We start from the raw sequence: 22,830 nt of genomic DNA, 5'->3' as shown, positions 1-22,830 counted from the left end.
CTTGCAGCCGCCAGCGCATGCGACATGCGTAAACTGGCGTTCAACGGCGCGTTCGACTGCTTCGGCGACGCCGAGACGTTCAGCTGCGTGCTCACGTGCCCCGCCGGCACCACGTACAGCACGCCGCCTGCTGAGATGTACACCTGCCTTTATTCCACTGGAGTCTTCGAGCCGCAGCCATTACCGCATTGTGTTTACCGTAAGTTGTCCAGAACCATATTTGTATGTATATTGAAATAGTTTACGATTGAAGAAAGGCTTGAGACTTTTGCTTATTGTGGTCGGAGTTATGCCCCCAAAAATGCTCTGGAGCTTAACTGAAAATCAGCGACATTTCTGAGTCCCCGGTCTTCCAACCGCGACATAAAAAACCAAGGCTTCTTAATCTCGTTGGTTTTTATAATATATGTTATGATGTCTAAAAGTTCACTTCGTTATTAATCGTTTGTATTTTTACAGCCGAAATCGTCGTGATCAAACCTGGCCGCCACACGTACAATTCGGTGAGTTGATCAACTTTGTTTTCTGAACATCCGTCATAATAGCCTACCTCTTCATTTATATCCGATACACATATTTCAATAAGTTTTCAGTAGCATTATTTGCCACACATTTATTCTTCACGGACTGTTTCCAAAAAAAAACCATAACTGACCAAGTAAGCTCAATTTTCTAAACCAAACTCCTTTCCAGACATACTCCCACTCGGAATCCTCAAGCGAAGGTCACTGGCACCAGCAGTCCATCTCCGGCGGTCACTCTCACTACGAGACCATCACTGGCGGAACAGATGTAGCAAGCAGCACTCACAATGCCCATGGTAGCCATAGTTCTTACGGCAATAGGCCAGTTACCGTCGTGGTACAAGACTTCACGCCTAAGGGAGGCACCTGTCTTAGCTGGGCTGGAGTGCATTATAAGACTTTTGATGGAGTTATTTATAGGTAAGATGTTACTGGTTTTTGTTTAATTTTGTGGAGGTACAATGTCACTAAATAATTTTTTTGAGTACTTTCTAACCCGCGTTTATTTCTCGTACAAAGTTTTATGCCCTACTGTACTCCTCTTCAAGGGTCGAAATAACAAAAAACCGTAAAAAAAATAGTTTTGTTTGCTATTAAATATTTTATATGGATAAATGATATGTCTAAATATTCCTTAATTACTTTAAATTGTATGAAATTGATGAATGACATAATAGCGGATTCCAGGGTAATACTTTCATTTACTTTCGTTTACGTCATCTTTAAAAGAAAAGTAATTTAATTAATTGATCTTAACCGACTGGCGAGGCACCAAAAATAACAATCAAGGAGTCGAAAGACCCAAAATAATAAACATCCGCATATTTTCCTTTAGCTTCCAATCGCCTTGCCAACACGTGTTAGTCCGCGACGCCAAAGAGCACAAGTACTCAGTGGAGGTGAAGCACGGAGACTGTTCCAACAAGACCTACTGCCCCAGCGAGCTGACCATCTATCTTGAAGAGAAGTTCTTTGTGTTAGCTGTAGGAGGTAAGTTGCGTTCAGCTAAACTATGTACATACATTCGTAAAATCACGTATGTTTCTTTTAGAGATAGGTTAAAGAACGCCACTTGATCTACATTAGAAACTTCCCTTGCTCTATTCACATCCATACATCTTGCATGCAAGACTGCCCGAACAATAACTATTACTGCATTGATGTAGATAGAACCAAATATTTGTTGTTTATTTTTCTTGATGATAAAAACAAACTTCAATTAAAATAAAATTGTCATGTAGTTTTTGAAAAGTAGGTAGGTATTAGTACAGTAAACCGTCATTCAGAGTTTTACAAAAACCTTATTTAAACTTTTTTATAACTGTAAATTTTAATTTGGCCAAAAACAACGAATTCAAAGCTTTTTTTTCAAAGTTATTAAGTAATTTAATTATTTATTGACTTTCATTTTGAGTGCTTTCGTAGACATCATATTAATTATTCCCTAATATCAAATAACGCTTACTAAAGTGGAACTATTTTTATAAAACATATTCTTTACCCCACAGAGGACGGGTCAGTAGTGTTCCGCAACACGCGTCGCCTGATCCCGATCCCGGCGGCTCTGCCCGGCATCAGGGTGTCCATGCCCAGCGACCAGGTCGTCGTCAACCTCGACTCCGTCGGCGTCACCCTCAAGTGGGATACCAATGTAAGAATGGTTCAATATTTATTATTATTATAAGTACAGATTATATTACGTTTCATTTTTAGATTCCCATTACATTTTACCAGTTGACGCGCACCGGCTGCAAGATAAAAGTTTTGTCGCCTTTTCAGCGGCACATAGTTGAATTTTTGATACATACCTCAAAGGCTCAAAATTCCAAGTCCAAATATAATTATATAGAAAAAAGAAGCAAGATGTTGATCTACATGCTAAATTCCATAAAAATCGATTCACCTGTTAAGCACTAAAAGCGCGACACACAGACAGTCAGACATACTTTCCTATTTATAATATTAGTATGGTTTATTATCCCTCACGTGTATTCATATCTGACCTACCAGCAACCATGCATTTAGCCATGACCTCTCATGTCTGGTAGCACTCAGGTCAAACAGTACGAAATGTCAGATATTTTTGGCAATCCTCTCTATCTTAACACATCCCGTCGCGGATGATCCGTCTACATCCGCTGCTTACATCCTTTGATAAATAAATTTATTTATCTAATGCACACGTGTTAGATAAACTCGTGACCCCAGATTTTAGGATAGGTATGCAGTTTTAAATGGGAATAAAGTTAATAATAAAGTAAGAAAGGTTTAGGGTATTACGGCTTATTGTTTTATTGATCTTAGCTATAAGATTTCTTGAAAATGTAAAAATGGCAACACATTTTTTTTGTGCTTGATAGACTTTATTTTAATTCTTTGAAGCCTAAAGTTGAATAGTTACGTTTTAATTTTAAAAAAAGGTGAAGGAAAATATGTGCTTGAATGATAGTTAAAATATAAACTTTAGAATACGTAAGTTATACTTACTTGACATATCTTATTACTTTATGATTGGTTTATTGCTTGTCTTAGAAAGGCCTAATCTAGGATTTCACAAGCTGATTCTACCACATCCTGTCCCAACCTTGCCGGAAAGAACACAATGAAGGTATAAAGATACCTTAATTTATTACAGCACTTAGTAAAGCCACTATTGAAGAAATTCTTTATAATCATTATAATTAATACAATATATTGTTTCTAGAACATGATTCTGGTGGAAGGCTCAGTACTTCTCTGGAACAACACTGAAGGTCTCTGCGGCACTCTGGATGGCAACACTCAGAACGAGTTCAAGACTAGGGAAGGCACTATCGCCTCCACTAAATCAGCACTGGCATCGTCGTGGAAAGTCAACAAAATTGGAGGTAAGTTGTACTGTCTGTCTTTATTTTGCACTCGCCTTGTATACAAGAAACAAAGAGTCTGAATCACATTTTCTTGTAGGGATTTCACTTCTGTATTTTTGCTTGTCAAATATTTTTACTCGCGGTTTCCAGCGCTGTATTTTATTGTAGCCTTTTTTTACTCATTGTCTAAAAATCTGCATAATAATATCAATTTTTTTAATTCAGTAGAATAATGTTTTCTCATTAAACTTCGATAATTATTAGTTACACAGACTCTAATTGATTCCAATTTATGTGTTAAGTAATCCGAATAGCTTGAATTAAGAAAATACTCAATCCATTCTTGGTTCTTCTTTCGCCCTTCGAATACTTTTATATTATGAGTTTATTTTTAGATATCTGCGAAGGTAATCCTACAGAGAAAAGCGCGTGTGCAAATAAGTCCCCCGCCGACTTGAAGAGAGCTCAGCAGTTCTGCGCTACTGTGTTCAGTAAGGACAAGTTCAGGAAGTGCTCGAAGGTAAGCTTTGTGATAATGATGTAATCTGAAACTACTATTACCACCTTCATTTAGCCCTATTTGGAGCAAAAAAGATGATTTTAAGACTTACGCTGAATAAGACTGAAGCTTTTTTGTAGACGAATAATGAATTCAAACAGACCCATATTTTTGTTTTGGTTTTTGTTAAAGTTATTTCGCTTATTTCTCTCTCATTTTTATTAAGTTATGAGCAGCATTGCTAATAGCTAAAGCATGGGATTTACGATGAAAAGGTCATAAGCTCGAAAACCTCCTCAACCGATGTAAAACTATTTCTTAAATAAGCCTCAATTCTTAGAGGGACGCTGTCGTATCTAGTAATCTTTAAGAAATATATGACCCTGATGATATTTTTGTATCTAAGTATTAACTTAAGTTAATTAAGTTATGTAATTGTGTAGGTAATGGATGTCACATTACTGTTGGAAACCTGCCAATGGGATTACTGCGCGTGCAGTAATACGATGAGTAAGTAATCTTCCTAAAATTCCTATTAGAAATGAAGCAAAGATAAGTTAAGTGTCTTTAGCTCAAAATACACCTTATAATATGAATACAGGTCCTGAAGAATGCGCTTGCAGCACAGTTTCAGTCTACGCTAAGGAGTGTCTGCGTCATGGTGTTGAAGAGATGAAGAACTGGCGTGACGATGAGACTTGCCGTAAGTTTCAGAACACTTTACAGCGTTTTATAATGTTTGAAAAGTGGATTTTTTACTAGTATGTCGCCACCATTATCTTTGTAAATGTATAGTCATAAGGTCCAGTTATTATGATCATAAATATAAAGATAAGAATATAAATAAGTGTGTCTGTGTCTTTCACCAGGTTCTATCAGCTATTCTTTTATTCAATAGGGTTTTGACATGATAAAAGACAAAAACATAAAATTTTTGACCCTCAACAGGATAGTTATATGATCTTCAAAAACCTTTTTTCCACAGCAATGAAATGTCCAGAGAATAAAGTATACAAGTCTTGCGGGCCTGACGCTCAGCCATCCTGTGCCTTCCCGCTGGTGTCCACCAAGACTGACAACTCTTCCTGCGTGGAGGGCTGCTTCTGTCCTGAGGGTCTGCTGCTGGAGGAGGGACGCTGTGTGGCCAAGGACCAGTGTCCTTGCAGGCTGAGGAACAGGAGCTTCAAGCCTGGGAAGACTGTTAGAAAGGACTGTAATACTTGGTGAGTATGTGTGGCTTTTGTTTAAATTGGAGTTCCAGAAAAATTTTGGTGTAAATTGTTAGTTGCCTGAAAGCAAGTTCTATCAGTATGATACCTGGTGATAAAGTAAGAAATTGTAGAATGTCAGATAATAGGACAGTAGACAGACCAAATATATGATAGATGATACTGTTAAACATTAACGTTCGGGAGAAGAGGCTAATTTATTAGAAAAAAAATTGTGATGTCATATGTCATCATATGTGATTTTTGTCTAACGACGTCTCTATATATATGCATCAAATAGATCTGTGTTCTCTCCCAGCCCAGTCCCTCTTATATCCTTTAGGTTAAGAATAAAGAGTTTAAAAATTAAGTCCTCATCCCCATTTTAAAGATTAACTACAGCAACATATCAATTAAGAAACAATTTCAGAAATTTCAACGCCCTTTTTTTTCATCACCAGTACCTGCCAAGCCGGTGAATGGACATGCACGAAGCTTCCCTGCGGCGCCCGCTGCAGTGCAGTGGGTGACCCGCACTACACCACGTTCGACGGCCTGCGATACGACTTCATGGGACACTGCACTTACACCATGCTGAAGACTGATAATGTCACTGTGGAGGTCGAGAATGTGGCGTGTTCTGGAGCTATTACTGAGGTATGGTTCAGATGTGATTTTGTTGTTCATGGTTTTGTAGGAACTAGGGCTTACCACACAGAGGTGTCAGGTTCAAACCCCGAGGCTCTTAGTCGGTATATACTCGTAAAGTTATTCCTAAGTTTTTTTGTTAAGTAATTCAACATCATGTATGTTTATTGGTTAACCTATTGCCTGATATAAAACAATTTTTTTTTTTTGACTGCCTCCGTGGCGCAGTGGTTTAGGTCACCACGCCGATACCACTGCATCGGGAGGTCGTGGGTTCGATTCCCACACGGAGCAATTATTTGTGCGATCCACAAATAATTGTTTCGGGTCTGGTTGTGCTTTGTGTCCGTTGTTTGTATGTTTGTAAAAGTCCCCGCGACACAAGAGCAATTCTTAGTGCGGGAGTTGTCTTTAAAAAAAAAAAAATAAATAATAAAAAAAAAAAAAATAAAAAAAAAAATCTTATTTGTATTTTTTTCTTCATAACACCCATAAGTCATTTTAAATTATGCTGAAAAGTATTTCTGCTTCCACGATAAAGTTATGATACGGTTGTACGAAACAGTACGATAAAGTTCTTCTCGTCAAAGTTATAAAGACATTAAATGATAACTAAGGCTTGCTACGCACATATTCGGTTCAGTATTAATCGGCCTAGTCGGTCGGTAAAACCGAATATGTGTAGGTAAATTCGATCAGACAATCCGAACAAGTGAATCGAGTCGAATTTGTTATTCGATAAAACTGCCAAACCAACGTGCCGATTCGAATATGTAGGAAGATTTCTGTTTTAAGTTGAGGGACATTTTTAAATTTAGTCCCAGATTCAAACTTAGTTTGAATTCCATTTGTCACTCACCCAGGCAATGAACCTTGGCGCGTACACGGGCGAAGGTAAACCATCGTGCACAAAGGCCGTGAGCCTGACGTACGGCGGCGCCAGCGTGCACCTGAAGCAGGGCGGGTTCATCCTCGTCAACGGCCGGGAGGTCTCCACGCTGCCCGTCATGGTGGGGGACGTTAGGATCAGAGCTGCGTCCTCACTCTTCATTATTGGTAAGTGTCTTTTTGACTTTTACAAACAACGGACACAAAGTACAAACAGACCCGAAATAATAATCTGTGGATCGCACAAATAATTGCCCTGTGTAGGAATCGAACCCACGACATTGCGACGCAATGCCATCCCGACGAGGTGTCCTGGCCGAGGTGTCGTGACCTGAATTTAAATCCCGATTTTTCGTCCACCTCCCCGAGCCCGCCGAGCATATTGGCATCTTCAAAAATAATAATTTTAGCGAAAATTTATAAACAAAACCCTTTTTCGTAATCATTTTGCTTAAGAAAATCTGTTGTGTTAATTTTGCGTCCATTGTTAACAGACCAAATTCGAGAAAGTTTCATAATTTTTGCCCTGTTTCGGCTATTCAGTGATATTGTTTATTTCAGTGCAACTGCCCAACAAGGTCGATCTATGGTGGGACGGCAACACGCGAGTCTCCATTGACGTACCAGCTGAATTCCATGGCAAAACACAGGTAACTTTATATTGTTGTAATTATATAAAAAAAACTATTCATAAACATAACATTACGCTTTTACAGCTATGAAAAAACTCTCTAGGTCAAAGTGCAGTCAGCCCAAGAGCCGCTAAAAATCTATTTCTTTTAAACGCGTCATTTATTATGTTTATACCAAAAAGTTGAGATTGATTGATTGTAAATTGCATCCAATTCAAACAATTTTATTCATTCATATACTTTTCCAAAGTAGCAACTAAACGCAATATGTTCAATGAAGGAACAAATTACAAAGTCACCAAATCTTCAAGATTCGCTATTCTATTCCCAGGGTCTCTGCGGTACATTCAATCTAAACCAAAAAGACGACTTCCTAACTCCTGAGAACGATGTGGAGCAGTCAGCTCTAGCGTTCGCCAACAAGTGGAAGACCAGGGAGTTCTGCGCGGACATCGACACGAAGGAACCGGAGCACCCTTGTAAGGCCAACATGGAGAACAAGGCGACGGCTGAGAAGTTCTGCAGCAAGCTTAAGAGCAGGGTCTTTGAAGGTATGGTACATTTTATTTATGGACTTATACCCACATTACATGAGACAAACTTTACAAATGCCGAAACTTGTCTGTATTAACCTATTTATTTAAATTAAATACTAAATATTAACATCTCTTTTTGTTGTAGCATGTCACTTCGACGTCGACGTGGAGCCGTACTACGAGGCGTGCGTATACGACATGTGCGCATGCGCCGGCGACGCGGGCAGGTGCCTGTGTCCGATACTAGGGGACTACGCCACCGCCTGCGCCAAGGCCGGCGTGAAGATACAGTGGCGGTACAACGTGCCCGAATGCGGTGAGTACTTGAAAACTATATTTTATTTAGAAACTAGCTGACCCGCGCAACTTCGCTTGCGTCCAATAAGAGAGAATGGGTGAAATTTATCCCCGTTGTTGTAACATTTTTTACTGGTACTCAAAAGAGGTACCTGCCCATATTTTTTTTTATATCGCTCCGTTACAATTTTAGCTTACCGAAATAAGCGTTTTATCACTCTGGCAGACAGGTTTGGAAGAAAAGATCCTAAATCCCTATATTAGGGCCCCACATTAGGCTTTTGCCCAGCTGTGGGACACATAAAGAGCTAATATTAAAATACAAAAACGGGTTAATTTTTTCTCTGAATTACTAATTATTTTGTCTGAAATCAATTATACTTTATCAAAATAAATTAAATTTTATTGATAAATAAAATAAAAAAACAAAAATTATGATCAGTATACAGGCTGCTCTAATTTCCGAATTCCGAATTCGGATGTTAGTGAAAAATGGGGCAATTGCAATTTTGTACTAATATTTTTGGGTAGCAGAAATCCGTTTTTAAGTAAAAGACTTTAAAAAAAATCTAAAATTACTGCATCTACTTCAATAAATAATAATACACTGAAATAAAAATTAACAATCAAAAGTCGATAATTGTGTCCGACTTTAACTTTTAATCAATTTAATTACACAGGTTGTTCCTATATCCGAACTTTCACCTTATTGTTTGTCCCTTAGTGAAATATGCGGCAAGTGCAATTTTGGATCATATTATCTGGAACTATCACCGTTACATGTTTCCTTCCACGAGTAATACGTTTTATAATTGCATGTTGAAAATTATTACGTTATTTTAATAGTTTATATTTTTTATTTTTAGATGACCTATATCTTCTCTTTACACCACCTTTACTAAGGATAGATACTCGCAATGTTTTTGATATTGTCAGTAGGTATTTTTGTTTCCACCGTTGTCGATAGATGGCGTTGTACCTTTTTTCTGAATCGCGCTATTAAGATCCGCCGGCGAGCAGTATATAAGCTGAGGCGCTCTGTGTTTGCGTTAACTCTGGTTTCCCTTCAAAACGCATAAATCTTTCGCCTTTTACTAAAGATTTCCGTGGAGGGGAACACTCAAATGAGTCTTGAATATTTTTGATGCCCTGCTCTAAGCAGGGTCGATAAACCTTAACATCTAACTGTTATACTTAATTTTCTAACAGTAGAATATAACCAAAGTGACATTAAAAAACTCATATTATGATCAGTACACAGGATACTCTAATTTCCGAAATCCGAATTTGGATGATCGTGAAAAATGGGGCAATAGCAATTTTGAACTCACATGTTTGGGTACTAGAAGAAACCCGTTTTAAGTAAAAGACAAGACTTATAATAATGTCTAAAATTACTGCACTTACGTCAACAACCATTATGATAGCAATTTCCAACAGTATCAAATAAGTCAAACTATACATATTTAGTTAAGACTAGTTCAATTAGTATCAATTCGGTTTAAAGTTAATATACATTTATATAATTCATATACAGATTGAGTAAATATTTGATTTTGACACCATAATGATTTGATAAAATAGGATTATTCCTTCATTGCACTATACAGGGTGTCAACATAGTAAAGGAGTTTATTAAATACATAATTTTCGATGGTTCTATTATAGCCAAAAATAGCTCTTAACAAGAGCTAATTTTAAACATTGTGCCCAAAAAAAATTGACTTGCATTTTTATTTACTATGTGTTATGTACAGTGAATATTAAGTTGTTAAAGTGAAAAAGTTTAAAACCATCAAGTCCATAAAACAGTTATCTCTTAAAGGTTGTAATAGACCATTCTTAATTATATTTTGTTAATACTATTCTTGGTATCTACGCTTTAATTTTTAGCATTTTAACTCAGTACTGCCATCTGTTAGCATACGGTAACACTACCATGGGTGCTCGCTGCCCATTCACTCGACGCGCGGACCGGTCTCCCCTCATTTTATACGCCTCGCCTTTGTTCGCTCGCTAGCTAGTGACGCTCGCAGCGTTGAGATGGAGGCACAGGAAAAATTAAAAGTCGGTGTTAAGATTCTCCGCGAGCGAATGACTACCGCGCGGCGCGCTCGTGAAATCATACTTACCTGGCATAGGGGACACCGTGATCAAGAAGGCGGTTCCCCCAGGGCGAGACCCCTCCATTGCACTGCGGTTGGGTTGACCCCTGCGATTATCCCTAATGTGGATAACTCGGATGCGTAATTTTTGGTAGTGGGGACTGCGTACGCGCTGTCCCCCTTTTTAAACCTAGATACATCCTAAAACTCGTAAATCTCGCAAGTCGCGACCCATTCTCTTGATTCAATTGAATAACTATTGAATACTTGCCACTTCTCACGTCTTATTTCACGAAATTCATTATTTCCAAGCAACGCTTTAACCGATTCATTGCCACCTTCATTTTCGTGAACATTTCAGCCAGGCCCCATTCATTGGTCGGTGGCTCACCATTTGAGCCATCGGCCTCCCTGAAGGATGACTCAACTGATGAGTCATTGGCTCCTTGTAATGATTTAATGCTTTTCGCCATCATTCGAGCCAGTCTGACAACCAGAAACGTGTTACTGTGTTCTCCTATTCGAATTTGTGGATAATAAAAGTTAATATGGCGTTTCAAGGTAGTATTTGTTGGTTTTAATGAAATATTGCAGAGGTAGTAAACATTTTAGTAGTATTCAATCATTATTTATTATTGTAATATTATTTGTAGATAATCAGGACTACGACGATTTTACTGAATGTAGCCAGGCAATGTTTACTGATTTCCATGATCAACAAATTGAAGATAAAGAAAATCAAGGTTTTCCAAGCTGTAGTCAATCGATTTTACAAAAAAGTGTACCAAAGAAGCGTCCATTCACTCAATCTCTTTAAATCAATCTTTAAATTTTCAAACAAGCATTTCTTGTATATTTGTATAATTGAATATGTGTAGGTATATATATAAAAAGAATAGCTCCTCGAACGAGGAATTATTGTGTTTATAAATTTTATAAATATATATATATTTATTTAAATATATGCAACAAATGCTTGTATAGCGATTTAAAAAATATTCAAGATGTTTTGCGGCAGTTATACAAAAGGTTTATGACACCTGACTAATAAAAATATTCTCTAAATTGAAGGGCCAGGTCTGATATTCACGGAAATGTTTAATGAGATCTGAAAAATGGTAGTTTAAGTGTTTTTTTTTAATATCCGTTTTTATACAATTTTGGTTTGACTCACCAATTGAGCCATCGGCCTTCCTAAAGGTTTTTTAATGACTCAACTGTTGAGTCATTGGCCATGAATCGGTTAACTTGTACGCTACAGCTCCATACCCTAAAATAATTTAAGAACAGATTTTCGATTTACCAAAATAACCCCCCTTTCTCATAATGTTCCTCTTCCTAACATTTTCTACATTAAAACCTAGGATGTGTCAATAATATGAGCTAACAAAACCATTTTAATAGTTTTTTTTTTCAATGATTAACTTTTATGAATTTTTACTTTAATAATAAATCATGTTAAAATTATTCTTAAGTTAAAAGTCCTACTTGCAACCATTCACATAAATAGTACAAATTTTAATTTAAAAAAGCAGTCAAAATAAAAATTAAAAACAAACTTGAACCAAAATTGTGAGAAATATACAGGTTGCTCTTTTTCCCGAATTTGGACCCTAGCAAAAAATGGGGCAAGTGCAATTTGGGACTATACTAACTTTTTTACTTTAATTTTAAATGACTTCGTGTTATTAGATGATGTTCCTAGGTGGCTCATTGCACGACTAATGTCTTTCACAATCGCTAGTAGCAAATTATCAAGTTATCCTGGTATTTTATTTAGTTGACCTATTTCTTGTTTAACGATAGTTTATACCTTAGTTTGGTATTCACAATGGTCTTGATATAGTACCTACTAGGCAATACGTATTTTTGTTTACACCCCATCTCGATAGATGGCGGTGTGCCTTTTTCCTGAATCGCGCTATTAAGATCCGCCGGCGAGCAGTATATAAGCTGAGGCGCGGCCTGTTAGCGTTAACTCTGGTTTCCCTTCAAAACGCATAAATCTTTCGCCTTTTACTAAAGATTTCCGTGGAGGGGAACACTCAAATGAGTCTTGAATATTTTTGATGCCCTGCTCTAAGTAGGGTCGATAAACACCTATAAGTATCAGTTGATAAATAATGGAACTGAACACCATTACTATGCACATCTAGTTCTTGTAATAGATAATAGACTCTAGACTCTCAGAAATTGGAATTAAAAGTTTGGTTGGATATATGTAGGTAGTTAGGGACACTACGGTACAGGCTTTTCGTCCCTTTCTTACAATATACAGGGTGATTAAAAATAAATATCAAATTGCTGTTCATATAATACCCTACTTGTATAAAGTTAGTATAGTGATAGAAAATGTGAGTTCACGAAACCTTTAGATTGTGCCATTTGAGTTAATAATGTACATCGCTATTGAGTTATTAAACTAAAGTGACTAATACATTTATCTTATCCTTATAAATTACTTTTAAAGCAAGACCGCCATGAGTGATGTGTTATCTTGTAAGCGAATAAGTCTTTTGACACCACATGGTGATTTATTTTTAGCATTTTAACTCAGTACTGCCATCTGTTAGCATACGGTAACACTACCATGGGTGCTCGCTTCCCATTCACTCGACGCGCAGACCGGTCTCCCCTCATTTTGTACGCCTCGCCTTTGTTCGCTCGCTAGCTAGTGACGCTCGCAGCGTTGAGATGGAGGCACAGGAAAAATTAAAAGTCGGTGTTAAGATTCTCCGCGAGCGAATGACTACCGCGCGGCGCGCTCGTGAAATCATACTTACCTGGCATAGGGGACACCGTGATCAAGAAGGCGGTTCCCCCAGGGCGAGACCCCTCCATTGCACTGCGGTTGGGTTGACCCCTGCGATTATCCCTAATGTGGATAACTCGGATGCGTAATTTTTGGTAGTGGGGACTGCGTACGCGCTGTCCCCCTTTTTATACCCAGAAGTTCCAGAAACACAAAGATCTGGATTAGACCGTAACTGTCGAGATCCGTTCCTGGAAGAAAAGCTAGATATTACCTTTGATGGAAAAGTTTAGCTGTACTCAGTAGTAGGGTTAGGAACCAGTGAAGGGAAAAGACTGGTTCTGTCGAGACTTTAGCCATAAGCAATCAGGTAGTCAATCTGATAGTCAGTCAATTAAAGGTTAAAAAGAATTCCAACAAATATTTCCACTTACGTCGCACCGACGGATATCACGAATACAATAATAATATAGCAAGCTTTATCAAAAGAACATAGTTCTCACTGTTATTAAATAAAATAAGAGTATCACTTTATATGAAAAACTTAGCAGTCATAATCCCTTGTATTTTATTTTTATAATTAGATTATTCCAGGTCACTTAAAAAAATATTTTTGCAAATGTTACACTTATAAAAGCAGCTGAGCAATCTGCATCAACGACATATTTTATTAAAAAATATGTAAGGAGCACATATAATTACAATTGATATAGCCAAATTATTTTAGTATAAAAATATGACCTATATACAGGTTGTTGCAATTTCCGATTTTGGACCAAAATTAAAAATGGGGCGAGTGCAATTTCGGACTAAAAGTATTTGTAACTAGCATCTTTAAGTACTTCAGAGTCGTTAAATTAAATGTCACATTGAAGCTGGACTGAAGCGTTTTACAAGCGCAAGAATCAAATTATTACGGAATCGGGGAGTTGCATTAAGATGACCATTTTTTTAGCTCTAACAATGTTTTTGATAAAATACTTGCTAGGTTGTAGGTATTTTTGTTTACACCCTGCCTCGATAGATGGCGTTGTGCCTTTTTCTGAATCGCGCTATTAAGATCCGCCGGCGAGCAGTATATAAGCTGAGGCGCGGCCTGCGCCCTAGACTCGGCAACTCAGACAGTGTCAACCAACGCCAGGCACACACCACTTCCACTCCATATCCGGACTCTCATAAATGAGAAGAGAGCGCTGCCGAAACGTTGGCAACAAACCCGCTGCCCCGCCATGAAACGCCGCTTGAACGCACTGGTGGAACGTGCAAAGACCGCCCTGAACGACCACGCCGCCGAAGCCTGGGAGCGCCACATGGAATCGGTGGGCGACCACGTCCCTTCCGTGCACCGCCTTTGCCGCCAACTGTCCAACGAACCACAACCTGTCCGTCCGCTACTCGATAATAACGGCCTCCCAAGGTTCCTAGCCAAGGACAGAGCCGAAATCTTTGCGGAGTGTCTTGAGAAGTCGTTCTCTCCGAATCCAACTTCCGACGTCGCCCACGTCGCAGCAGTCCAGCAGCACCTAGAAGAATACCTGTCTGTGCCTGTAGCTCCAGAGGAGGACCCGATTGTCTTCTCGCCAGGTCGTGTGTGGAGAACGACTCGTCGCCTGAACACCAAAAAAGCCCCGGGACCAGACGGTATAACAAACGCTGCCCTCCGTCACTTACCTCAGCGAGCGATCGCAGCGATGGCACGTTTGTTCAACGGAATCCTGCGCTCGGGTCATTTTCCCCAAGCTTGGAAGACAGGACGGGTCATCATGCTCCCGAAGCCTGGCAAAGATGTCCGCAAACCAGAGAGCTACAGGCCCATTACACTTCTATGCACCATCTCCAAGGTGTTTGAAAGACTGCTGCTGACAGAACTGCGTCCACACTTAGAACCGCGAGCGGAACAGTTTGGATTCAGAGCAGACCATTCGACAACACTCCAACTGACTAGAGTTTTGCACCAGATGGCGGTAAACGCCAACAAACGCGAGTACACCACAGCCGTCTTCCTGGATATGGAAAAGGCCTTCGATAAGGTATGGCACGAGGGGCTGCTATACAAAATCGCAACATCCACGACTCCACGGAGGATTGTCAAAGTTTTGGCTTCCTTCTTGAAGGACCGGAAGGTGCAAGTGGTGGTCGAAGACGCCCTTTCAACCGAGCGACCCGTAACCGCCGGCGTTCCGCAGGGCAGCTGCCTCTCTCCATCATGTTACTCCCGATACACCGACGATATCCCTGTGCTCGGCCAGGCACAACTTGCGCTGTTCGCGGACGACGCTGCGTATTTCGCTTCGTCGTACGCGCCTGCATACTCCGCGAAGCGTCTCCAGCCTACACTGGACGCCTTACCCGATTGGCTCTCCAAATGGAGACTATCTGTGAACGTTGGGAAGACACAGGCCATCATCACCGGCGGCTCCAGGCTCCCTCAACCGCTTCGCCTTCTAGACCAGGAGATCCCCTGGCAGCCCACTGTAAGGTACCTCGGAGTGACTATCGACAGAAGACTCACCATGCAAGCCCACGTTGATAGCGTTATAGCACGGGTCAAACTAGCGAGGTGTAAGCTGAATCCGGTCCTTCGATCCAGGCTCCCTCTGCGCACGAAGATCAATATTTACAAGACCTACATCCGGTCGCGCCTCACATACGCGGCGCCGGCCTGGTACAACTTCGTCTCGGAGTCAAACAGGAAGCGCCTCCGCGCCCAACAAAACCTCTCGCTCCGAGCGATCGTAGATGCCCCGCGTTATGTGAGGAACGCCACGGTCCAGAGGGACCTCAGGGTCGAGGGGTTGGACGACTTCATAGCCCACCTCGCTACAAGAATGTTCGGGCGCGCGGATAAGTCCGCTCACCCGCTTCTAAGCGGAATAGCTCCACAACACGCGCGTCCGCCCGACAAGGGAGCTAAGCGCTATCAGCGTGAGCTGGTCGATACGACTATCGACGCCTAGCCTCACTCCGAGGTGACCAAGGACAATTAAAAGGTCAAAGACCGCCCCAACGACCTACCCGTTTTAACGGGTAGCGCATAGACTGCCACTGTAAAAGGCCCACAAGCCTGAGACAGTTTACCCACCGCCCAGAGAGGCAGTGTGAGCCAAACCACCAAGTTAGTGTTAACTCTGGTTTCCCTTCAAAACGCATAAATCTTTCGCCTTTTACTAAAGATTTCCGTGGAGGGGAACACTCAAATGAGTCTTGAATATTTTTGATGCCCTGCTCTCAGCAGGGTCGATAAACGTTATGAATTAGACTTGCATCCTGTTAGTAAATGGTTAGAATGATAATCAATACTTATGTGTCTTTACCACCAAGTAGACATTATATTAATAATATTACAGAATGTAAAATATTGTGCGAAGCAGTATAGTGTGTTGTTATTATTATTATGATGTGGTCCAAAGTAACAAATATACTTACACTAGCTGACCCGCGCAACTTCGCTTGGGTCACATAAGAGAATCATAATTTTCCCCGTTTTTGTAACATTTATCACTGGTACTCTGCTCCTTTTGGTTGTAGCGTGATTATATATAGCCTATAGCCTTCCTCGATAAATGGGTTATCTAACACTGAAAGAATTTTTCAAATCGGACCAGTAGTTCCCGAGATTAGCGCGTTCAAACAAACAAACAAACTCTTCAGCTTTATAATATTAGTATAGATTAGTATAGATTTTATTTTGGTTGCGTTCAAATACGGGTTGTTAAAATAGTATAATTGGTAATTTATACTTCATAAAAATGTATAGGTTAGTCAACAAAGCAAATTTTCAAAGGTATCTATTATAGGTAAATACGATTGTAACCTAATGAGACTAGTATTCCTGAATATTCTTTTTATATTCAATTAACATTTCTGAAATCAAATAAGGCATTGAAAAAGCTATAACAAGGATACAAAAATCTTCGTTTGTACTAAATTTTTCACAATTTTTGAAGATTATATTTTTAGATTTTTAACTCAGTACTGCTATCTGTCGGTGCACAGTAAAACTACCAGGGGTGTTCGCATTCCATTCACTCGGAGCGCGCGGACCGGTCTCCCCTCATTTTTAACCCTCGCCTTTGTTCGCTCGCTAGCTAGTGACGCTCGCAGTGTTGAGATGGAGGCACAGGAAAAATTAAAAGTCGGTGTTAAGATTCTCCGCGAGCGAATGACTACCGCGCGGCGCGCTCGTGAAATCATACTTACCTGGCATAGGGGACACCGTGATCAAGAAGGCGGTTCCCCCAGGGCGAGACCCCTCCATTGCACTGCGGTTGGGTTGACCCCTGCGATTATCCCTAATGTGGATAACTCGGATGCGTAATTTTTGGTAGTGGGGACTGCGTACGCGCTGTCCCCCTTTTTATACCTAGACTAGATAACTTAGAACTTCCATGTAGTAGATCCCAATGATCCGATTGCACTCCTGGAAATCAATGCCACAAACAGCCACTGATAAAAATCTCCAGTAATATGATCTTTGCTCAGTAGTACGATAAAGAACCAGACAAAGGAAAAAATTTCTAAATAACTGTCTAACTAGCTGTCCCCCTTTCATACCTAGAAGTTCCAGAACCTTCAAGATTTGAATTAAAACTCTATGATCTGGAAGTGTAGCCAAAAGCATATACGTAATGCAAAGTTCAGCAAACGTATACCTGTAAATCCTGATACAGATACATACACTGTCGAGGTGGTGAGATTTTATATTATGGAAGAATGAATTGATCCCATTGTTCATCAGTTCAGAATATCCCAGAAAATTTAAGAAGCTTAAGTAATTGAAAGTGCTTTGTAATATTCAAATGATTGTGACAGTGAAAATAACGTGTTTTATTACTCTTATTATCGCTATTTAATGTATATGTAAGGACCTCGTATGTCTTTAAAAACACGGTGTTTCACACAGAGCACCAAGAGTACCTAAGAGTTATTCGAATAGAGAGTCCAAATTTCACCAAATATTGATTTTATGTTTTACAGTATTCATATTACATTAGCTTAATTTATTTATCTACATGTTTATTCATAGGATATCCTTTGTCATAAATAGTTACAAGTTTCAGTCATGGCAAGTTGTTTGTATTAGATTAACGATCCTGCTTAGAGCAGGACAACAAAAATATTCAAGACTCATTTGAGTGTTCCCCTCCACGGAAATCTTTAGTAAAAGGCGAAAGATTTATGCGTTTTGAAGGGAAACCAGAGTTATCGCTAAAAGGCCGAGTCTCGGCTTATATACTGCTCGCCGGCGGATCTTAATAGCGCGATTCAGGAAAAGGCACAACGCCATCTATTGAGCAAGGATGTAAACAAAAATACCTATTGCCTGGAAGGTAGTATAATATCACAAATATTGTATATACCATGTCAATAAACAATAACCTAGTAATATAAGGAAAATAATAGCAATAAGATGTAAATAAAATATCACGCTAATCTAATAATTTGCTCCGTGCGATTGTGAAATGCGTTAGTCATGCGCCAATGTGCCATCTAACAACACAGCATCACATTAGAATATAGTAAAAAAAGTACGGTCCAAAATTGCACTTACTCCATTTTTCACTTACGTCCAAAAACCGGAAATATGAACAACCTGTATATTGGACGAAATTTTAATGTTTATAAAAACTAATTTTAATAAAGAATCATTTCAAATTATTGTTACTTTTAATTTATTTATGTGCAGTTATTTTCGATATTTTTCTTTCATTAAAACAGATTTGATACACTTATCTGATTTTACGAAGAAAATAAATAATTTAATTAATAGATAAATTATTTAGGTACATTGTTTTACTACCTGGATTAGGATAGACAATCAATTGAATAGCGAGTAGAGGCCGAACTTTTTAAATAAAAGTATTTTATTTATTATTTTGGTAGGTTATAATGTATTTAAAATGTACCTAAACTTAGTGCCATCTTTCCAGTTAATAAAAGGTCGAATTTAAAAGTTATCTAGACATTACTTTATAACGGCTTTCTGTGAAGCATATCTCTATTGTGAATCTCTTAACAAAAGCAAAAATCTTATACCCGTTTGGTGATACTGAATCCAGTTCTTTTTGTTAATTCCTGTCTTACCTGTTCAAGTCGAAGGGATCCTTTAAAAAATATATTAGAGTCGTGTAGAGCAGTTGCTCCTATTATTGCTAACTTAATATTTATTGTAAAATTAGAGTTAAAATACTTAGATTAAACTGGTTTCCAGCTGCATTCAAGATTTTTAGAAGTGCCGACCGAAGAACGCATGTTTTTGTATTGATAGGCTCAATAATACAAATGAAATCTGTAAACCTAACTTATATTATGTGTCATGTATGTGTATATAGTATGTGCATAAAAACACTATATACGAATATATTCGTGAAATATTATTTATTTACAACATACGCTATTCAATCATACATAAATACATTACATTTTAATTTGCAAACGTTTTTATGATTATTGCGAATATAGCCGCGCTTATAATTTTAAACACACATTACATGTTTGTACTAAAATGTGTCTTTTCTCCTCAGAGATCCAATGTACGGGTGGTCAGGAGTACACGGTGTGCGCTGACAGCTGCCTGCGTAAATGTTCAGACGTGGCTCTCTCAGCCAGTGGCTTGTGCAAGCCGTCCTGTGTTGAAGGGTGCGCGTGCCCTAATGGACAGGTAAGCTGGGGCTTTGACTAGTTAGATACATATTCGAATGACAAAATAACTGAGTCAAACAGTTGCTTGAATAAACAATCTGTGGGTTAAGCAACCCAAGTAAGTACAGTTCATAAATAAAGATATGAAAATAATCTCAATGATTTCGTTTTGGTATAATACGGAATAAATAATAATAATATTTAGTTAAGCTTTAGGTTATAGTTGCGATACCCTTAGCATCCTAATGATAATATATATAATATGGAAGTGATTGCTTTGTTCAATTACGTGAGTAAGTAGGCTCCCGTAATAAAATTATATGACGTTAATTTTACTAATATCCTGTTATTTTCTAGCTCCTAGACGACACTGGTTCATGTGTGGATACCGCCCGGTGCCCATGCTACCACAAGGGTATGGACTTCAAACCCGACTACAAGGAAATCAGGCCCGGGAGAAGAGAGACTGAGCTATGGTGAGTTAAAACAAAAATTTGGAGGCGCCGGGTATCGATCCCGGTACCTCTCGCATGCTAAGCGAGCGCTCTACCATCTGAGCTACGCCCCCTGTAGCACTGTAATATAAAATAATGTAATACATTTTGACAAAACACATGACGTAGAAACAGATAATACTCAACTACCCTCAAAAAAAAGTATCACTGGAGGCGCCGGGTATCGATCCCGGTACCTCTCGCATGCTAAGCGAGCGCTCTACCATCTGAGCTACGCCCCCTGTTGGCATTAAATTCAAAATAATCCACTACATTGTGAATAAAATTTAAATACTCATTGAGTACGTGCCTTTCACTAAGACAATTGCACAATCTCATTGATACAGAAACACGTTTTAAATTCATTATTCAAATCTAGTTAAAACTGTATTACACGTTCATACTATCTTTAACCGATTACGTCAATCGTTGGTTGAATCAATCGATTGATACATATTCTACTCATCGCTCCATATTTTCATGACTCCATCAGTATTGTAAGTTAGAACTGTTGACTGCCTTTATGACGGTAGAGTTTTGGACCATGGGTCGGTGACAGAAAGATTTTTCTTATACGGAATTCAAGAAGCACTGTCTAAACGATAATAATGAGCCTTCGATGACCGTACACCATGCACTGATCATATCGTGTATGTCTTGCAAAAAGGTCAGGTGCAGTACTTATTTGTAACCGGCGGTCCTGTTTTGATGTGAAAGAAGCAAGCGAAGTTTGTAAGGATCTTACTAAGTGGCGTGCTCTGGTCTCTGCCCACCTCTTTGGGAAAGATGTATGATTTAATGGCCTTGTGTATGTATGATAACCGTTATCTTTTAATCGGAGAAAGCATGGCTTAGAGCTTTTATCTATCGGCAAAGTGTAGAAGGGGTTTCAAAGTACATTTTGTTTCCCAGTACCTGTATCGGTGCCCGCTGGGTGTGTACGCCAGCTACTCCTGCTGATATCCAGAACTACCCGCCAGCTGAGGACCTGAGGAGCAACTGTAGTGCTTCTAACAACATGGAGTTTACTACTTGCGAGATTGCTGAACCTTTGACTTGCAAGGTATAGTACAATATACTCGAAGGCACCCTATGCAGAGTTATAGAGCGTTTCCTTTTTAGAAGTTACCTCTTAGAAGAGCTAGGTTTCCTTAAGATGTTTACCATTATTGTAAATTATTGTTGGCTATTATTATTAATGGATAACTGATTGAAGTCATGGATGGCGACACAAAAATACGGTTTATCAACAAATGTAGAAACGTAACTATACCTAAGTCTTAACTTAATTGACTCAGCTACTGTTTTTCATCTCTCTTTGAAATCAAATGTCCATTTTTTCTGCAGAATATGCATCTCCCACCGACTTCTACGTCAACGGAATGTCGTCCAGGCTGCCAGTGCAAGAAGGGCTACGTCCTAGACACTAACTCTAAGAAGTGCATCCGCCCAGCCGATTGTCCTTGTCACCACGGAGGCAGGAGTTACCCTGATGGACATACCATGCAAGAAGAGTGTAATAAATGGTAAGTGATTTTAAAAACACCAGTCCCGCTCTTAGAATTGCTCTTGTGTCTCGGGGACTTTTACAAACATACGAACAATGGACACATAGTACAACCATGGTAAGTAATGTTGCAGAAATAAGTCTTAGTCTTAGCGCAAAAAATTCAATTGTTTGATTATGACCTTATTTTTGTATTCAGTCATGGTGAAAAATATTGAATGACTATACGTTAATTTATTATTAGTTTGAATAACATTTTTGAACTTAGTTGTAATAAAATTTTGCAAAAAGAGTTATCTCTGGAGGCGCCGGGTATCGATCCCGGTACCTCTCGCATGCTAAGCGAGCGCTCTACCATCTGAGCTACGCCCCCGGTACATAACAACATAAAATACTTCACTACATAATAACTTAGCACGTGACATTGTAATACATAATATTGAACTACCCTCAAAACAAAAAAGTTTCTCTGGAGGCGCCGGGTATCGATCCCGGTACCTCTCGCATGCTAAGCGAGCGCTCTACCATCTGAGCTACGCCCCCGGTACATAAAAACTTAAAATACTACACTACATAGTGGACAGTGCGTATATTTTGTATGCGCAATGCGTACGTGCCTTTCACTTGAAAACGAAATGTCAATGAGAGTATTAGCTGTGTCAGCAATGACGTTTAAGTGTGGCGACATTGCTCTACTTATGAAGGCTTATGTCGCAATGAAGTGGACGACGCGATAGTATAGTGGATGTCGCGGGTTCGATTCCCACAAAAACATATTTTTATGAACAACCAATACTTATTTAGGTCATGTTGCTCATATTATTGTTAAATGCTTCTTTTCATTTATCTAGTGAATGCAAGAGCGGCAACTGGTCTTGCACCAAGAACAAATGCGCTGGTCTGTGCGCGGCGTGGGGCGACTCTCACATCGTGTCGTTCGACGGCACTGACTTCGACTTCGAAGGTGTCTGCACATACCTCCTCGCTAAGGGAGTCATGGACGCTCATGATGGATTCGATGTGGAGATACAGGTAAAAATAACTCTAGGGTAAAGTATTTCGATGTAGATATACAGGTAAGAATAACTCAATGATGACTGAGTCTGATTTAAACGTATCTTGTATTGTTCTTGCTTTGAGTAGGTGCTGGGTTAGATGGTTAGAATCAAGATTTAGTAATACAATATGACATCAGATGTTTTGTTAAAGTTTCTCAGTGACGTATCATGTTTTACTGGCATGTTTCTCA

The 22,830-nt window shown here is 39.2% G+C and overlaps 1 protein-coding gene and 11 non-coding genes across 13 annotated transcripts in view; 7 read left to right on the top strand and 5 right to left on the bottom strand.

Moving 5' to 3' along the window:
* Hml (hemolectin) overlaps positions 1 to 22,830 on the top strand; it is a 62,350-nt gene that overhangs the window by 4,204 nt on the left and 35,316 nt on the right. For both annotated transcript variants that reach the window (XM_076113850.1, XM_076113849.1), the window contains exons 6-25: positions 8 to 199; positions 460 to 503; positions 694 to 944; positions 1,360 to 1,514; positions 2,033 to 2,175; positions 3,229 to 3,391; positions 3,769 to 3,893; positions 4,316 to 4,382; positions 4,474 to 4,575; positions 4,858 to 5,095; positions 5,542 to 5,737; positions 6,592 to 6,784; positions 7,178 to 7,266; positions 7,580 to 7,799; positions 7,930 to 8,100; positions 19,463 to 19,599; positions 19,938 to 20,056; positions 20,987 to 21,137; positions 21,422 to 21,600; positions 22,433 to 22,613. In XM_076113850.1, the coding sequence (XP_075969965.1) occupies positions 8 to 199; positions 460 to 503; positions 694 to 944; positions 1,360 to 1,514; positions 2,033 to 2,175; positions 3,229 to 3,391; positions 3,769 to 3,893; positions 4,316 to 4,382; positions 4,474 to 4,575; positions 4,858 to 5,095; positions 5,542 to 5,737; positions 6,592 to 6,784; positions 7,178 to 7,266; positions 7,580 to 7,799; positions 7,930 to 8,100; positions 19,463 to 19,599; positions 19,938 to 20,056; positions 20,987 to 21,137; positions 21,422 to 21,600; positions 22,433 to 22,613 (3,116 nt within the window). The remainder of the gene's footprint in view (positions 1 to 7; positions 200 to 459; positions 504 to 693; positions 945 to 1,359; positions 1,515 to 2,032; positions 2,176 to 3,228; positions 3,392 to 3,768; positions 3,894 to 4,315; positions 4,383 to 4,473; positions 4,576 to 4,857; positions 5,096 to 5,541; positions 5,738 to 6,591; positions 6,785 to 7,177; positions 7,267 to 7,579; positions 7,800 to 7,929; positions 8,101 to 19,462; positions 19,600 to 19,937; positions 20,057 to 20,986; positions 21,138 to 21,421; positions 21,601 to 22,432; positions 22,614 to 22,830) is intronic.
* Positions 9,132 to 9,246, top strand: LOC142972692 (U5 spliceosomal RNA). Its single transcript, XR_012959472.1, has one exon. It is a non-coding gene; the product is annotated as a U5 spliceosomal RNA (small nuclear RNA).
* Positions 10,206 to 10,367, top strand: LOC142972701 (U1 spliceosomal RNA). The gene has a single exon (XR_012959481.1). It is a non-coding gene; the product is annotated as a U1 spliceosomal RNA (small nuclear RNA).
* On the top strand, positions 12,162 to 12,276 carry LOC142972695 (U5 spliceosomal RNA). The gene has a single exon (XR_012959475.1). It is a non-coding gene; the product is annotated as a U5 spliceosomal RNA (small nuclear RNA).
* Positions 12,962 to 13,123, top strand: LOC142972700 (U1 spliceosomal RNA). Its single transcript, XR_012959480.1, has one exon. It is a non-coding gene; the product is annotated as a U1 spliceosomal RNA (small nuclear RNA).
* LOC142972694 (U5 spliceosomal RNA) lies at positions 16,062 to 16,176 on the top strand. The gene has a single exon (XR_012959474.1). It is a non-coding gene; the product is annotated as a U5 spliceosomal RNA (small nuclear RNA).
* LOC142972699 (U1 spliceosomal RNA) lies at positions 17,131 to 17,292 on the top strand. The gene has a single exon (XR_012959479.1). It is a non-coding gene; the product is annotated as a U1 spliceosomal RNA (small nuclear RNA).
* On the bottom strand, positions 18,029 to 18,143 carry LOC142972691 (U5 spliceosomal RNA). The gene has a single exon (XR_012959471.1). It is a non-coding gene; the product is annotated as a U5 spliceosomal RNA (small nuclear RNA).
* On the bottom strand, positions 20,076 to 20,148 carry TRNAA-AGC (transfer RNA alanine (anticodon AGC)). The gene has a single exon. It is a non-coding gene; the product is annotated as a tRNA-Ala (tRNA).
* Positions 20,244 to 20,316, bottom strand: TRNAA-AGC (transfer RNA alanine (anticodon AGC)). The gene has a single exon. It is a non-coding gene; the product is annotated as a tRNA-Ala (tRNA).
* TRNAA-AGC (transfer RNA alanine (anticodon AGC)) lies at positions 21,882 to 21,954 on the bottom strand. The gene has a single exon. It is a non-coding gene; the product is annotated as a tRNA-Ala (tRNA).
* TRNAA-AGC (transfer RNA alanine (anticodon AGC)) lies at positions 22,052 to 22,124 on the bottom strand. Its single transcript has one exon. It is a non-coding gene; the product is annotated as a tRNA-Ala (tRNA).

This window comes from Anticarsia gemmatalis, chromosome 4 (genome assembly GCF_050436995.1).
Source record: "Anticarsia gemmatalis isolate Benzon Research Colony breed Stoneville strain chromosome 4, ilAntGemm2 primary, whole genome shotgun sequence".
Lineage (NCBI taxonomy): Eukaryota > Metazoa > Arthropoda > Insecta > Lepidoptera > Erebidae > Anticarsia > Anticarsia gemmatalis.
This window is presented reverse-complemented; position numbering and strand designations above follow the sequence as displayed.